The 17242-nt window shown below is 53.0% G+C and overlaps 1 protein-coding gene across 4 annotated transcripts in view; it reads right to left on the minus strand.

The window, feature by feature from the left end:
- Positions 1 to 236: 236 nt before the first annotated feature.
- Positions 237 to 17242, minus strand: part of UBE3B (ubiquitin protein ligase E3B) — a 58255-nt gene continuing 41249 nt past the window's right edge. For all 4 annotated transcript variants that reach the window (XM_060119697.1, XM_060119696.1, XM_060119695.1 and 1 more), the window contains exons 19-28: positions 17002 to 17121; positions 12612 to 12788; positions 12376 to 12486; positions 10320 to 10457; positions 9898 to 9963; positions 8020 to 8078; positions 5462 to 5644; positions 4875 to 4986; positions 3321 to 3413; positions 237 to 2433 (exon numbers count right to left, since the gene is read on the minus strand). In XM_060119697.1, coding sequence (XP_059975680.1) covers positions 2242 to 2433; positions 3321 to 3413; positions 4875 to 4986; positions 5462 to 5644; positions 8020 to 8078; positions 9898 to 9963; positions 10320 to 10457; positions 12376 to 12486; positions 12612 to 12788; positions 17002 to 17121 — 1251 coding nt within the window. In that variant the 3' untranslated portion in view covers positions 237 to 2241. The remainder of the gene's footprint in view (positions 2434 to 3320; positions 3414 to 4874; positions 4987 to 5461; positions 5645 to 8019; positions 8079 to 9897; positions 9964 to 10319; positions 10458 to 12375; positions 12487 to 12611; positions 12789 to 17001; positions 17122 to 17242) is intronic.

The raw sequence follows: 17242 nt of genomic DNA on the forward strand, positions 1-17242 counted from the left end.
GAGCATGAAGGGTGCCTAAGGGGCCTTTAGCTTTATCTGAAAGGTGACACACTGTCCACCACTGTTGACCCTGGTGAGGCAGTGAGCCTCGGCTGTCTGCTGTATCATCCTCTGTGTCTTCTTCCCACTGTGGGAGCCTGCGTGCTCTTTAAGCCCCAGATGCCCCATCTTGAGCTCTCCAGGCGCTCGGTTGGAAAGTGCTCCTTCCCGACATAAAAAGCAGAACAAAGCCACTATGTGCTGAGTACAAATTTAATAAAGCTTTTGTTGTTTCAATCCAAAGTTATCTATGAAAACAAGCTCCACCCCACAACTTTTTAGAGCCATCAAGAGCCATCGAGGTGTCTGTGAACACCACCTAGAAAAGTACAGACTCAGGGTTTCAGATAGTGCAATACTTCCAGCTGCTGAAGTTAAATGAAATTACAAACTACCCCTCCTCATCAGAAGAACAAAGTTGATGCTGGTGCTCAGGAACCCACTCTCTGCACCCCACACTGGCAGGCCCATAGGGAACAAGAATCAACCCTCTCAGTGCAGGCTGACAATCCTTTAGGCACCAGCATAAATGCACCCACCTGCCCAGAGCACAACACGCACGTTTAAAAGGAATCTTCCCAGGAATCGAGTGTTTAAAGATAGTGGCAAGTCCACAGAATCGGAGATTACTGACAAATCTTAATAAGAGTAATAAATTCCTATCCGTCTTTAAATTCCTTGCCGTCTCCCCATCAAGGTAAAACACGTGCTCTGTTTTGTAGAAGCCTGGGGCTCTAAACATGGCCAAACCTGGGCGTGGGCAGGACGCCGGCACCCGGCTGAAACCCTCTGCCGGAGGCCATGGAGACAGGTCCTGCCCGCTTTGCCGCCAACATGAAGGTTCTTTCTGGAAGGTGTTTTGCTATTTGGAAGAGAGCTGCGAGCCCTCTGCCGGCTCCTGGCCTCTAGTCTGGCTTCAATCTGGCTGGTGGGGATGCACCGGGAGTGTGGTGACGTGGGCGAGGTGGGTGGCTGTCCACACAGAACACTACCATGGCTTCTGCCTCAATTCCCTGGATCTAGAGTACAGTTCTCGTGATGAAGGTGAAGAATGGCGGCAGAAGAGTGCAATGGGTTGGAAGAGAAAACAAAGTAAAAAACCCAAAACCAAAAACCCCGGAGGGCCCGTGAGTCTCCTCGGCCTCGTGAGCCTCCATCAGTGCAAAGGGCTCCCGGGTTCCCAGTGCTGAGGAAGGACGGGAAACAAGACCCAAGTTTCTTGGGACTTTTACAGTCTACAGAGTAAAGCCACTGCCCAGATGGGACAGGTACCTTCAGCTGGTGTTTGTTCCTCACTAGATGACAAGTGTGGCCAACAAGCAGGGGAAAGGCAGCCGCCCTCCCCAGGAATCAGCAGGCTTCGAGTAACAGCCGGCGCCTTCTGGAAACGGAGCTGCTCTTAAGGACCGATGTGTTTTTTCTCCCAAACCTGGGATGCCAACGTGAGTGCCCAAGACGGGAGCAAGCCAGAAGGGGCTCCCTGGCAGCCCGGCTGCTGCGGACCCGGAGCATCTGAGGTGAGAATGGGCAGAGGGCCGCCGCCGAGTGGAACTCGTGGCTCTGAGGTGGGAGCAGCGCCCTGAGCTTCCGGTGCTCCGTGGTCTCACCGGCAGGCACCTCTGCTGCCCGGGAGCAGGTGGGCCTGGCTATCTGGAGAGAGGCTGCTGCGGACGGGACGGAGGCTGAGACTCTGTCGGGTGCATAGAGGCTTGGCGAGGCCTTACCTGAGTAAAGAGTTTTCAGAAACGGAAGGGGAGCATCTCACGTTTGGTCGGCTTCGTGCATTCAGGCCCACGCCCTGAAAACCACTCCGGGGCCTTTGGTGTTCCTGGGACTTGTTCATGCATGGCTCGCTCAGAAGGTTAAGGAACAGAAACTCAAGAAAAGACCAAATTAACAAGAAGGGAAGCCTCACTGCCATCACAGGCCTCGGCTTCAGGTCACTGTAAAGCAGGAAAGAAGGACCAATGCTGGCGGAACCTGGAGGTTTATTTTCAACACCCCCTTCCTGTCAGTGTCACCTGGAGAGTGCTGGGTAGCTTTGTCACATGCATCCAAAGTTCTTGAGGCCACAGGGGGGTCTCATGGCTATAGAGAGGGTCTGGGGGCCACCGTCCCCTGGCACGTCAGTCGTGCTCCCAGGGGAACGCTGCCTCTTGGGGCTGAGGGTGCCTGGGAGCCCAGAGTCTGTGAGGACGGGAGCTAGGAGAGCTCGAAGCCCGTGTTCATGCTGATGGCGTAGCGCAGCTTCTCCCGCAGGACGCTCTTCTTGCTGTAGTTGGGCAGCTTGAGCAGGTTGAAGCAGGTGGAGGAGGTGGGCAGGCGGCCACCTGGCTCCCGCTTGCGGATGGTAAAGAAGCCGCGCAGGACGCTGCCCAGGGTGTCCCCGGTGTCCTGCAAGCACACCCCACAGCCTCAGGTTGGGGGGCGCCTGGGGAGAGGGCTGGACCGGCCCCCTGCGGAGGACAACCAGCCTGGAGAGGTGGGTGCACAGAAGCAAGCCTGGCTCCTGAGGTCCCGCACTGCAGAAGCCTGCGTGAAGCAGCACTTGGAAACAGGACCTCTGGTTTAACTGCTAACCATCAGTAAACTAATGTGCAAAGAGCCGGAACACTGTAAAAATGTTATGGTAACAAACTCCTTCCTGACCTTGCCAGCGCTGCAGCCTGTGACAGACCGTAACTTGGGGCAGCCTTCCGTAAGTAAGGGGGCTGAGGGTCGTCTAGTGTCACCTAAGAGGAGGGATCGGCGTGAGGGTGGTGGCATCGTGGAAGGCTGCTACACTCAGAGGCCACTGGGTTTTTATGGGGGGTGAGAAACTTATAACAACGGCTACCATCTGAGCACCCACTATGGGTCAGGCTTGTGGCACACAGAACACGATAACCCCTAGGGCGTCCACTCTCCCTCTGCAGAGGAGGGAATGAGGCCGCGCACCCAGGTGTGCACAGCCGGCAGGTGGAGGAGTTGAAGCCTGCGCTTGTCCAATTCCTGAGCCCACGTTCCAACCCCTCTCCCACATTGCCGCTCAGACCTGTACCAGCAGCTACGAAAAATGCCCCGCAGGTATTCTTCCCTGAGGGAGTAACGAGAAATGGACCTCCAGGAGAGCTGAGGCCCCAAAGTGGCCCGCCTGTGCTCCTGGCCCAAGAACCGCGACACCTTCTCACCCGGCCAAGGAGCCTGGCGGCCCGCCCTGTGGATACGACTGGGTAAGCGCCCCACCCGGTAGGTGCAGCAGACCCCACCAAGCGGGGCCGGCTCTTCCCCAGCAGCGGTACCTGATCATCCGACACTTCCACACAGCGGATGGAGAAGGGAGGCTTGAGGTAGGCAAATCCCAGGAGGGGGGGCCTGGAGCAGCTGGTCACAAACTGCAACACAAAGCAGGGCCGGGAGTCAGAGTGGGCCTGGCTGACGCCGTCCTCAGGGAGAGACCACTCGACAAGAGCGCCGGAGAGGGAGGAGCCGGTGGGCCCGCTCAGTGTGTCAGGGGGAGGCCTGGGCCGAGGGCCGAGGGCCGAGGGCCGAGGGCCGGGGCCAGGGGCACGCAGCACACACCACCCATCGTGAGTGCTCGCTCCGCACCTGCTTTCCCGCTCGGCTTCTTCGCCACGCACAGAGGATGTGCGCGCGGGCCTGCTGGGCTGCCGGGCGGCCCCTGTGGGCTTGGTTCCTAACCTCCTCTCAGCACGCTAACAGAAACCAGGCCTCAGGAGCCAGCGGGGCTGAGGGCAGACCAAGGTACTGGATGCCCCAAATGGGGCCTGTGGGCAGCCAGCCTTGCTTCCTTGCTACACTCTTGGAATTCCTTGCATTTTCCAGATGGCAGCTCTTGTGTCATTTCCCAAAATGACTAGTCCTGCGTGGACAGAGGCATCTACCCACCTGGAAATCCAAGTGCTGAACCTGCACAGGGAAATCCTAAGAAACCGTTCGCTTTCTTTAGTTCAACATTAGCCGAACGCTCTCCCTTCTCCAGGGGATCTAGGTACCTGCTACTGACAACACCGAGCTGTGCTTCAAAACTCCGTGTCAGGCTGAGTGTTTGGGTCTTAAAATAAATACTACCATTTACACAATGTCATAAATGGTAGTGAGATTCCTAAGACGATCCAAAAAGCTTACGTGTCATGCTTCAAAAACGGTTTTTACAAGAAGCATTGACAGGATATATCACTATCCTAATACCCTGTACTTTCCACCATGAAGACCGCGGCAGCGGATCCTATTTAGAAGCATCTCCACACTGTGCCGTGTCCTCTGTGAACCCGAGCTCAGCTAATCATACCACAGGTGCTGCGTGACTCGACCCGTGTGAAGGATTAGGAGACAGACGCAGGCGAGTCTGTGCCCCTCCCCGTTCAGGCCGATCAGGCCTGCTGCCCGCTGCCAGCCAGAGCTGGTCCAGGGAGGGAGGGGTGGTCGGTCTCCTGGGACAGGAGGAGGAGGACTGGAGGGCAGGGAGAGCCTTGGGGCTCTGTTATCATTATATTTAAAGAAAGTACAGTCACATTCTCTCCTGTACAACAGTTCTGTGGCTTCCTCCTGGCTCTGGGGCTGTCTGCAGCCACAGAAAAGGGCAGGCACAGGACAAGGAACTGCAGGTGTGGTGACAGGCCACCCAGAGACATAAATAAACATGCCTGCTGTGAGGGGCACTGACCACATGGTTAGGAGAGACCGGCTTTCCTCTTTCTAGGAGAGGGGGGTAAGCAGCTCTACAGGTTGGCAGAGACTGTTATGCCTACAAGAGGCCCTGCTGGAAAAACTGGTTCTCTTGAGAATCAACTTCTGGAATGTCCCCCTGCACGTATAGGTAACATATGAAATACCTTCAGAAACATGGCTCTCTCGTCGGGCGTGAAGTCAGAGGCCAGGATATCCCAGAGCCAGATAATGACCCTGTGACTTCCATGGAAACCACCGTAGTACACTGTGTGCTTCCTGAAAACAATGCAGACAAGGGCTCAACCACACATTCTGACGGGCGCTTACAGACACAGGCAGGCATGGAATTTAGACAAGCGGCACAGCAAACTCTGGCCAGCCTGGGTGATGACAAACTTCTCTTAAGCCAGAAGTGCATGCCTTAGTAACCCCAGGTCCCGGAAGCTCAGTGGGTGGAGCATTGCATTGTAGGCCCTGTTGTTTCCCAGCAGAAGCCGACAGGAGACCCTGCACCACTGTTTCCTAGGACTTTGGAGAGCCTCATAGGCCTCAAGCTCTGCTTCTGCTTCTCAGTCTCCAGGCAGACATGGGCTTGAGCTTTTCTTCCAAAGCAACTCACCCAGAGATCAGGGCGGAGGAGTGCATCTGGAGACAGGACCCTGAAAACTCTCCAAAAGGAACCCAGCAAAGGAGCAGCTTGCTTTCTTGGAGGCCTAAGAATTTCAACCTTGCCCCTGCACTCACTCCTTACTTTAAATCTTCCAGATCGATCTCAGCATTGTCCCCGGAGATGAGTCGCTGTAGCTCAGGGGTCGAGAACATCCGGGTCCACTCAGGTTTGATGATGGAACGGAATCCACTAATGAGGGCAGCTGTCTGGTTCTTGATTTGAGTGTGCATTCGAAAGTGGGCCATCAGATGGATGTAGCTAATTCTGTTGCCAATAAGGGAAAACAACGGAAATTAACAAGACAGGGTGGGCAGCTGCTGATGGGCTGGAAGATGAGTCCAGTCAGTTCTGAACCATTTTACAAAAACACAAATAGCACCAGAGCACTTCACCAGCACAACGGCGATGAGGATGACAGGCCTCCTGAATGGCCCACGGTGTGCCACCGTGAAAGCGTTAGTGTCAAGGGCGTCACCTCATGCACTCCTCCCGAAAGCCAGTGGGTCAGACGTTGGGGTAACCTCACTGTCAAGAATCAGAGTGAGGCATTCTCCAGCTAAGGAGAGGGCCCTGCTTAGGACAAAGGGACTTTTATTTAACTTCATCCTTTTGGACATAAACCAATTAAGATACTGTTCAGTCCTCCAGAGAAAAATTGTTCCATGTTGAAACTTCAACCAAAACCTTGCCAGACCGGACAAGGAGCCTAGGCCATGAGAAGGTAAGGCTGCGGAAAGTTTTAACCACACGCAGCTGGCTGACGATCAGGCTTAATGAGGAAGCTGGAGCACTAACAACGGTTCCAAGCAGCCGGTCTTGCAGGTCTGCTTTCACCAACACAAGTAGTTCATCTGCAGCTGCATGGCACAATGCAATGCTTCTGCCCAGGTGAAGTCCCTTTTCACAGGCTTGCCAGCATTGCTGATTTCTTAGCAAACCATTTATTCAGATCAAAGAATGTGAGCCCAGCCCAGGTACAACTCTCAAAATTCCAAATTAGTACAGTCCAAATAAAACTGTTTTACCCCACGATGCTCAGATCTGAGTTACTCACCTGGAAAATATGCCTATTTAAAAAAAGCTTCCAGTGAGTGGCAAGCTTGCACACTGATATACTTAAATATGATTTTTTTCTATCACTGCTACTCCTTTCATGTACTCGTTGAAGCAGGTGACTAATACTGTTCCATTTTACCAAAAGAGGGAGGGAGCCTCGGAGACTTTCCCATCGAACACCCAGGAAGTGCAAGCTCAAGCATCACTGCAGGAGCAGGTCCTGGTGATGTCAGGCCTTTTCAGAGTCTGCAGGACTGAACGTCCTTGCCCTTATACTGAGGTTTTATGCTAAGAACACATAAGAGTTTGTGAAATGACTTTCCACATAGGTTTCCAGGCAGGACAGGAACCCCACTCCAACCCAGGCTGTATCAACCCACCTCCACTGGCTGCTGTACATATGGCTCCTACCATCATCCCCGTGCCATGCCTGGCAAACCAGGGCCCATCTGAGGGTAACATATCTGATGATGGTGAGATCACTGCTTTCATTTATTAAGGGCCTCCTTTGAGCCAGACATCCTGGAAGGTACTTTACATGCGCTCTCATGTGAAACCCTCTGAAGGGATGATGACAGGCACACGGTGGGCAGGCTCAGGACCCACCCTGCTCTCTGACACCCCCAGGCAGCTTCCACCCACCCTGTGGCCCCTGTTCTTTCTCAGCTGTCACTCTAAGGCTCCGTGGCCAAGAGTCAAAATGGGTGTATTTCAGTCATGACGAGATTTGGGTCTGCTCTCCTGACTATTCTGGCAGTCTAAATAAAAGCTCCCCGAGCGCGTGGACTGACTGATCCGACCCGAGAGGGACACGATGCCTGGGGACACTGGGCTATGACGTGCATCTGATCCAAATGACTCACCGGGTAGGACTAAGCTCTCACCTGTCACTGAAGAGAGTGATGCTCAGATTAACAGTTCAGATGCTCAGCTGAGCCTAGTGGCAGGAGATTGACCGGTTGACAAAAGGGCCGATATCTACTCCTTGAGCCGGGTCCCACTGTTTAATTAGGTGAGTACAGGGCTGGGTGGAGACATGCATGGAAGGGCTTTGCTTTGAGGGACCATTTATGATAGATTCCTAAAAGCCTGTTATCTGTGACAAGAGCTGCTGGGCCTCAGGGTCTCCCCACGTCTGAGGACCTGTCTGCTGCATCTGAATTCATCACTGTGTCTTCTCAAGAACAGTGTTTTATACAACTGCCACACACCCTCATTCCAAAATGATCTGCCCCTCCAAGGAGTCTTCCCGCCTCCGTGCCCTCTGGGTTCAGGACTTCGTGCCCGACCGGCTCAGAACCCATCTGTCTCCATCTAGAGCCGTCATTAAATTCCTAGGAACACCACGGCCTGGGTGCCTCTGACCTTAGAAGTGCTATTGCAAAATATAAATTGTCAATTCTTATTTTGCAAATCGAATTTAATACGATTTCGGCCTATGAACTGTAACCAGTCAATTCCATTATGATATTTATGGCCTCTTTCTACTTCAATTTATCTTAATAAATTCTCAAAGTAAGCCCAGAGAGCTAGAATGAAGTCTTTTCAAGTGGTGACCTTAAAAATCTAATTGCCATACTCACTTATTTTCATTTGTAACAGGAATGGTCTTCCCTCCAGGAATCAGTTCATGGCAAACAAGCTGGGGGAGAGGAAGGGGAACAATTACTCAAGAGAATTCTAATGAGAAAATAAAGCTTCCTGAAGATGAAAGGGCCTGATGCCGACATCCATAATAACGACAGAGGAAGATGAGACATGTTTGGGAACAATCATTTTCACAAAAAGCCAGGGCTTAAATATCAACAAGCCGGCCCTGCATGATCAATATGACAGGTTCCTTCTCATCTGATCCTCGTTCAAACGTGTGTATTAAGGCTCCGGGGTGTCGTGGAGGGGAACGTGTTAGCAATGAAGAGCACAGGAGGACGGATAAATAAATGCTGGTACAACCATACCTTGGAATACAGTGGCGCTATTAAAAAATATGATGAAAAAGTATATTTCTTGAAAAGGTGGGGGGAAAGAGCAGATTATATAACAGCAGGCAAGGTATGCAAAAAATTATATACGTGCCCAGGGAGAAAAAACCTAAAAAGGCTCAGGCCACATGTTAACAGTGGCGCTCTCCAGGCACCAGCACTATAGATGGTTTTCACTTTTACCTTTATGCTTTTATTGTAGCTGAATTTTTGGTTAGAAGTTTGCATTATTTTTGCAGTCAGGACAGAAAATTAAGAATGTCAGGAAGAAGTCTCAAAATCTGATTAAAGATTCAAAAACGCTATAGAATCAACTGCTTTCCTCAACTTCAAGAAGTCTTGTGTGTAGCCTAAAAGTCAAAGAATGCATCATTTCAAAGCTAATTTTAATAGAAATTCTACTAACATAATATACTGTAACTCTAGAGACCTGGAAAGGAGTTAACGGTGCCCTCTAGTCCCACTGCTATCAACATCTCGGGGCTGACGCCGCAGGATGTTAAAGCTGGATGGCCCTAAGGAATGCCCAGCCTGGTGTTTCCCACAGTAGGTTCCAGGGAACTCCTGGCCTGTGCACCACCATCTGGAGAATCGCTCCGTGAAATGGTGTGTCCTCCCTGAAGGAGTTCTGTGACCAAATGAGCTGGGGAAGGTTGAGGTTAACACAACCACAGCAGGTTTCTTTCTCTTAGGGCCCTGACGTACCAGCGTGCTCAGTGGCTCTTCAGGAGGAGGACAGGGCGTGTGGTCTAGAGGGCGTCTGGTGACATTGGTCCCAGCAAGGACTCATTTGGCAAATGGTATTTGTTGAGATAAGGAAAGTGTGGCTCAGGGAGACTGAGTGACCTCGCTGAGGCCCTGGGAAGCCGGCCCTGTACTACGAGCTCCAGAGCAGCCCTAACACCACATGCACACTGGGGCTCATGCAGGGGTCCGGGGATGCAAATGGAGGGGCTGGGAGCCCTGCAAGGAAAATCAGGACAGAGCAAGTCTGAGGGAAGCCCCTCTGCTGCCACGACTTCAAGGATCTCTTTTCCCGGCTCTGCTCTCCAAGCCGAGGAGGAGCAAGGACAGGACTCTGTTAGAGGCACCACCCTGTCACGTGGTTTCTTCCCCATGTTTCAGTCATGATCCTCTGGAACAGCTAATCCTCACCATGGTAACGAAAGGCAGTGTACAAAGTAGAAGTCACAGCTTCCATCAGAAATGACCCCAAAGTGCCCTGGAAGCAGAGCAGGGTCTCTGTGGGAGCTCTCTGGGTGGCGAGCGGGCCAAGGCGAGGTCAGCTGGGAAGGGGAGGGGAGTGCCCTCCCTCCTGGCAGGGTGGCAAAGCGGCTGGGGAGGCAGAGGAGAAGGGTGGACACACAGACAGACAGAGCCCCAGTCTGGGGGTCTCCTGGGGAAAACACCCAGAGTAGGGCAGGTCTTAGGAAGCCAAAGGGGGGAGGGGGAAGAAGGTTCAGCCAGAGGCCCACCTACCTGACCCATGACATCCTCATCATATGACAGTGTCAGGCCCAAGTCAGCAATGTCCCCATCGTACCGCTAAAGCAACAGAGAAAGGGACAAGGTAGGGGTCAAGGAGTGCTACATCCTTGAAGGTTTTAACACTCCCGCCTATGACATTGGCTTGGGCAGCTACCACTGTGGCTGCCGTACAACTTGAAACAAAGGAAAAGGCCACTCATCACCTGGAGGAAGGAGGCTGTGAGCATCAGTCCCGGGAGGAAGTGCTCAGGAGGGGACACGAGGCCCTGCAGTGGCTAAGGAGTGTGCGACTTCACCACCGCAGGAAATCCCACTCCACCCCATGACGACGGGGTACAGCTGAACCCCACGGGGCATCACTTGGCTGAGTTCACACCAGCACTCAGCTAAGCCATGCCACCTTCCACACTGACCTTAATGGAAGTGAGGTTTTTATAGAACTCGGAGTCCAGAGAAGGCAGTTCATCCACAGAGCTGTAGAAGACACTGTGGTGGTGCCCGAGCAGCTGGCTCAGGAAGAAGGATGCAAAGGGCACGTCCACCACAATTCCCTGCCAGAGAGGAGACAGGAGCTGCCACCTGCCGCCCAGGAGCCCGTCTCGGTGATCTCATCCAGGGCGGCTCGGGCTGCAGACGGGGCTCCGAGGGCGCCAATGACATCTCTAGACTTCCTACATTTTCAATCTGGAGAGCAATACCTCCCTACCACCTAAACACAGTCGAGCGCCTCCTGGGGACATTACCACATAGTGGTTAAGGGCCCAGGCTTTGCAGCTGCACAGCTCAGGGATCACATCCCAGCTCCGCTGCTGCTAGGCCACGGGGCATTGGCTTTATCGTCTGTAAATGGGGACCAGAAGAGCCTCAGTTTTAAGGGTTAAAGGAGCAAGGTGGGGAAAGTTTCCAGGAGGAAGGGATAGCTGAGCAGGAGGCCCTTAGTACAAGGCTCACAGGTGCCCTCCAGGAGTGGAACACAGGTCTGTCTGGCCCCAGCACGGGGTGTGAAGGAGGGGGTGAGCGAGAAGGCCAGGGAGGCAAACAGGGCAGATCAGGAAGCGCTCATAAGCCTCCTGGAGTCTGGATTCCATCCAGAGGGCAGCAGGGAGCGCTGGGAGGGCTCTCCTCACGGGTACTTCCTGTAGGGAATGGCCTGGAGGCAGGGACACAGGCCAGAAGCCCTTGCACAACACCAGGAACTTCAGACAGACTGTACTGGGTGGAGAGAGGTGTGCGGGCTGGAGAGATGAAGGGAGAGCCAATCAAACCCCACGACGGGCCTGTCCTGAGGACGAGTGTGAAGTGAGTTAACACAGGCCACTCCTCATCAGGACCCAGGAGGTCCTTATTGCTGGAGAGGGAGGAGACGGAGACGAGGCCCAGGAAGTGGGGGAGGACATTTACAAAGCGAGGAAGTGGTGTTTTTCAGCTGGCCCAGCCTCTCCTGGGTCTCATCACAACTACACGTTCAAAGGAAAAACACGGCATATGCCCAGGCAGGGCCTCATGGGGCTTTTGTTTTGTTTTGTTTTGTCTTGTTTTGTTTGTAAAAAAGGGGAATCAACTGAGAAATTGTCTCCATTTTGCAGATGTGGAAACAGAAGCACAGAGAATGAGCCCCAGCCACCCAACCAGTCCAGGGCAGGAGGAGGCCTGGAGGGTGTTTGGACTCAGACGGGGCACCTGACATCATCACAGCAAGGGCTGAGGCCGCGGACCAGGGCTGTTTACACAGAGAGAATGATGGACTAGTCGAGAGTCAGAGCACGTTCACCCACATGGCCTCCTCTCCCAGCCTGGCCCGCTACAGCTTCTTTGCCTCTGGAAGGCATCCTGGCCTCCCTGGGCTTTGTGATGGGTGTGACATGAGCACTACTCAGGAGGCGGCCACTGGGGGTGAGGCAGGGTGGGGACGGACTGGTCTCCTGCGGCTCTGGAGTCCACTGTGAGGCCACAGGGACAGGCTGCTGATGAGCTCAAGCTGGAGCTTTACTTCCTTCCTGGGGAGCAGGATCCTAAGGGCAGGGGGTAAAGCGCCACCTGGAAGCAGTCCTGCCAGTTGGTGGGCTCTCAGGGGAGAGGGACCAGGAGCCGGGAGGGCTGGCCCAGAGCCTGCGGAAGGCCACACCACCCCGACCCCACAACACCGGGAGCAGAAGCTCAGACACCCTTCCTCCTAATAACAGTGAGGATGCCAGCTCCGACTTCCCCCGTGACCAGCTGCCAGCCACCATGGGAGATGTTTACCTGTATTACCTCATTTACCACCTACAGCAACCCAATAACATAGCTCTACTATCCCCCCTTCACTGACGAGAGCAGTTGGTGCTGGTTCCCGTCCCTCTCTCCTCGCCTTTATCCTTGTGACAGGTAGTTGCCACTATGTACCTGATCATTTACATGTATACGAAGCCCACGGTACTTAGAACATTTTATTTTCCAATCCTGTTCACTGGTTCTTAACGCGCCTACCTCATACACAGCTTTCCCCAGCATCTTGCCCACAAACTCAAACAGCTGCAGGTAATTCTCATGAATGTAGGACGTGGGCGAAGGGTAGAGTCTCTCATCCCCACTGGTCGTCTGCAAGGCAAAAGGACGGGTAGGGACAGGGAAGTTAAATGCCTTGCAACGAGCAAGGCCTTCACTTCTCATCTGTCACCTCGAATCTGGCTGCCATCAACCACGATCTCGTGCCCTTTAAATACCTTGAACAGGTTGAGCGCTGGGTCAAACACCCTCTTGATGATCTCTTCTAAGAACTCCTTGAAAACGCCGTCTTGATCAATCCCTGCCTCGTCCACCCCGAGGTCGTTGACAAACTTCACGCGGATGACGCCCTTCATGGCGTGCTGGGAGAGCTGCCGAAGTTGCTCGTAGCCGTCCTGCCAAGGGCAGAATTATAGCCCATTAGGAACCCAAGGGCCCCTGCATGATTCAGGGCTCCCTCCTCAAAGCTCCCTCTCCCCTGTGGGAAGCCTTCCCAGTGTCATTACTAAATGTGTCAGGACGCACGGGTGCATGAGGAGAGCCAGCAGTCTTCACCTGCTTCTAGACGAGAGCCTGTGAAAAGAAAAACCCATTTCGGGGATGTGACTTTACCACTCTCTGGCAAGGGGAGACTGCCCTCAGAGGATGCAGAGCAGTGAGATGGAGAGGTCAGACAAGATGAGCCACGACAAGCTCTCGGTCATCAGACAGGACAGAAGACGCTGAGACAAGATGAAAGCTGTAAGATGAAAAATCAGAGTAGCCCCCCACCACTCAACTCCTGGTACCTTTCCCCAGATCATGAAAAGCTGTGAGTCACGCTGGGAAATTCAGGTTATTTCCTGAGGGCGCTGGGGAGCCACAGAAGAGTTTAGGCAGAGAGTCACATGGCTGGCTTTCTGTCTTAGGAAGATCTTTCTGTTGGAAGCAAAGCAGAGGGATGGCAGGAAGCAGGGAGATGGGTGCCAGGAGTGCTGCTGGGCCTGGAGGAGGGCAGAAGCAGGGGGAAGAGAGGCCTCAGCACCTCCGGCTTGCGGTCGGCTCCCTTGAGACACGCAGCCACTGGGCATGTCTCCCTGTCCAGAAAGCTAGGACATGACTCTGGAGCTCTCCTGCTAAATCATCGTGCACAGTCTATCTCTTGATTCTGATCTGCCGAGGCCTTCCTGGCTCCAGAGCCTGTCCTCAAATGTATTCCTGGCAGGTGGGTGCTGACGGGCAAGCTGCTTAGGCTTTCATTTCAGAGCAGTGATTATAAAAAACCGTGCTTAGAACACGATAGGGCCCAGGGAGGAGTACTTCGGCCCAGCCTGAGAGGCCCCATAACCAGGGTCAAACTGATGTCTTTAGATACTGTCACAGAATAGGTTACAAATCAGCTGCCACGTCCTATTGTGGCCACCCCACGTTCCTCCCCTCAGGCACAAGTGCAGTGCTCTCAGATGCTCTGTTGACATCAGACAGGCCATCTCCACAGCACCCACTCACCTGCCAGTCTGGTTCCTTGTCACAAAGCAAATGAGGCCAGTATGGCAAGACCCGTTTTGGGGAACGCTTGCTGCCTTCCTGCCGATCATGTTTTCCTTGTGCTCACCTACGGATGCAAAGGCCTGTGCCATGGTGGCTACCCATCTTATTTAGGAGTTAGGTTCCAAAGTTAGTGAGCAAGGAAAAAAAAACTACCTCTGAAGTCCCCTAAATCACCTGAAGGAGTAAGAACACGGTTTTGAGTGCACAATCCTGAAAAGTACTTTTTTATGCACATGAAATATGAAAATCATTAAGTCAGACGAAAAGGAGAGAAAAACAGGGAGTCACCAGGCAGCTGCTGCAGCATTTCAATCATTCTGCCTAAATGTAAGGTAATTATCTTGGCACTGAGTGGGGACGGGGAGAGAATTCTAACATGCCCCTGCCTGCAGGACTTCCTCCATTCTGCTTTAAAATGATGCCTCCCTAACCTTAGCATGTGTTAGGAGGTGTGTCAGAGTCATGCAGATTAAACGAGCTGGTCCATGTGAAAGCTCTTAGCAAGTGGTCAGGCTTATGGCAGGTGCTCCAGGAATGTTTGCTGGACTCAAATCTCAGTTTTGCTGGATCAGCCCCTCTTTAGTCTCCCTTTGAAACACTGTAGAGAGGAATTTGCTGCCCACCTCCTCTGACATACTTCCTGTTGCACCCCACTGCCCTCTCTGGAGGATTCTATATCTGTGCCCCAGGGGAAGGTGAAAGGGGACAGGGCGTTCCTCTTCTCTTCTGCATCTCAAAGAGCGGATGCACAGAACACTGACGGGGGCGGGAGAACTGGCTTCCAGGCCCAGCTCTGTCATTGACACCTGAGTGACCTTGAATTCCTCTGGCCTCAGTCCTGCCTTTGACGGGGTGAGGGGAAGGGGATGAGCAAGGGTGTGTCCACGGCTCCTTCTAGTTCTGCAGTGCTGCTGGTGTTCTGGCCCCCGTTCACCCCTGTGAGGAAAGGCCTTCCTGCAGGACTTTGGACCACCACCTGGAAGCCTAATACACAAGCCTCACCTTCAGTACAAACCATAAACAAGGGGACAGAATAAAAGCCCAGGATATCATGGGTCAAATATCGGCTTTTTGATGCCCCCATGTGTCCTCATCAAGCAAAGGCCACTGGGCTCTCAAGTTCTGATACCCAAACCACTGAATCGTGAGAACTGGGGTCACTGAATCAATGACCCTCTCTCCTTCCTCATTCAGTACGAACACCAGTGATCAATTTCATGACAGGATCTATCCCAATGGAACGTAAAGAGGAAAATGGACTTTGCCTAAAATCTAAGACAGAAATCCCTCCTTCGATGTCCCTGAGGGATGTGTTTAAACAAGCTGGCCCAGGGTAAGTAGGTGTCTGGTAAATCTCCCAGTAACACTTGAGGAGGGCATCGGGGATTGTGTGACTCTCAGGAGACACCCCAGTTTCCACCACCAAGACTCCCCGTTGTGCAGGCCACACAGGAGTGGGTATGATGGGCGGTGGGATGGAGGAGTTTAAGAGACAGGAAAGGTGCATCTGGGTCCAACAAAGAAAGTGCTGGAGAAGTGAGTCCCTACAACACAACTGGGCTTTTTTTTCTTTGAGTCAAAGCAGAGGCTGCAAACTGGTGGCCAGCAGGTTGAATTTGATGGGCAGACAGGTGTTATCTGACCTTCCAGGTACTTTACAAAAACTGACTAGTTCACAACACAAAGGATCTGTGGATTTCACACAAAACCCTAAATTTTGGTCTTTTCTTAACAAGCCGGAGCATTATAGAGCCCAAATCTCCACAAGGTGGCCTCTTTTAGAGGAATGTGTTCTCCACCTGCCTACCCTCTCCTGCGCCCCGACACTGAGGCTGGTTGTCAGTTGTCATTATCCACTCACTTGTGAGGTTAGTCCAAGGGCTGTGTTTCAAGAAAAACAGGAGCAAGCAGTGGAAGTGGAGAATATTTCTATTCATTTAGCATGCAAACAAAATGTCCCTGTGCCGAGACACTCTCAGCGAGCGTTACTCATCTCCATGACTGGCAGCGCCCCTGGGGGCACTTACATTCCTTATCCCTACTTTTGAGAATGTCAGAATCATCTGTTCACCACCTGCTGCCTTTCCCCGGCAGCTTTCAGTGTCAATCACCAGTGGTCAGAGAACTTAAACAAGTTCTCCAGGAGCGACAAACACAGCACAGATGCCCCGAGGCAGAAATGAAAACGCGTGGGGAGGAAGGGCTGCTGCCGATGCCGTTTGCTGGTGGCTGGCGATGCGGCCCTGTGCTGTCCTGGGATCCCCTGACTGTTCTACACTGCAGAACATGCCGATGAGGAACTGCGGCTGGAGTGTGATGAAAGGCAAGAGGGCAAGCATGGGCAAATCAACGAAGCCAAGCCGCTCCTGGGAATGGGGACATGGGGCTCAATCACCATACATGCACATACACTGCACAATGCCGGAGGGGCGTGTGGCAGGCACGACGCAGACACTGCAGGTGCGCGCATTTATTATGACAATGTTCAGGGTCTTGTTCCAGCAAAATCAACATATCATGACAACTTCCTGACACACGGAGGACAGTGTCCTGAGGACAGGAACCTATTTCAAAGTCACACAAAGTTGCTGCATGGGAGGAACACTGGACGCTGGGTTTGGCATAGGTGGGCCACTTCACGTGCAGCCCCTAAGTTTATGTCCAAAAAGAACATGTAGCTCTGTGATCGATGTATTTCCCAGGATGGCTCAGTAACTTAACACCCGCACTCCAGCCTCCACACTCACAGCTGGGCGGCTGGGCAAAGCGCCTGCCAGGACAGACAGAGTCTGCACAGGTATAAGCGCGTCTGTCCTCATTTCAGAGGCACAGACTGTTGGCCACTCTCACCTTGTGGGGTAAAGGGAGGGAACTGCTGCGCTGGGGTCTCCAGAACTGAGGGCGTGTTTAATCAAGCAGTGCTCAGAGCAGCTGGCAGGACAAACAGGCCCTTCCTGCACCCACAGCACTAGCTTCAGTGTCATTAGATCAAGGAGTGATAAGAACAGTTCAGAGGCAACAGGTCACCCACTAGAAACCCTCCGGTTTACAGAGCGCACTTTGCAACCGGCTTCTCACCTCCAACATCCGGGACCGGCGGATGGTAATGTGAGTGACATGAGGGGAGGCGGAGCTGGTTTCCACAAGCCCCAGTCTCTCCTTCTCCTTGGTCACCATGTTTCGGAACAGGAGAACTCTCTGAAATGAGCAAAGGTGAGACCGATAAAGGGGTCAACAACTGAGGATCCCCTAAAACACACTGTACAAAATTAATGAAATGTAAGCACGTGAGAGGCTCCCAGAATGGGACGCTTTGATG

Source organism: Mesoplodon densirostris, chromosome 15 (genome assembly GCF_025265405.1).
Source record: "Mesoplodon densirostris isolate mMesDen1 chromosome 15, mMesDen1 primary haplotype, whole genome shotgun sequence".
Taxonomy (NCBI): domain Eukaryota; kingdom Metazoa; phylum Chordata; class Mammalia; order Artiodactyla; family Ziphiidae; genus Mesoplodon; species Mesoplodon densirostris.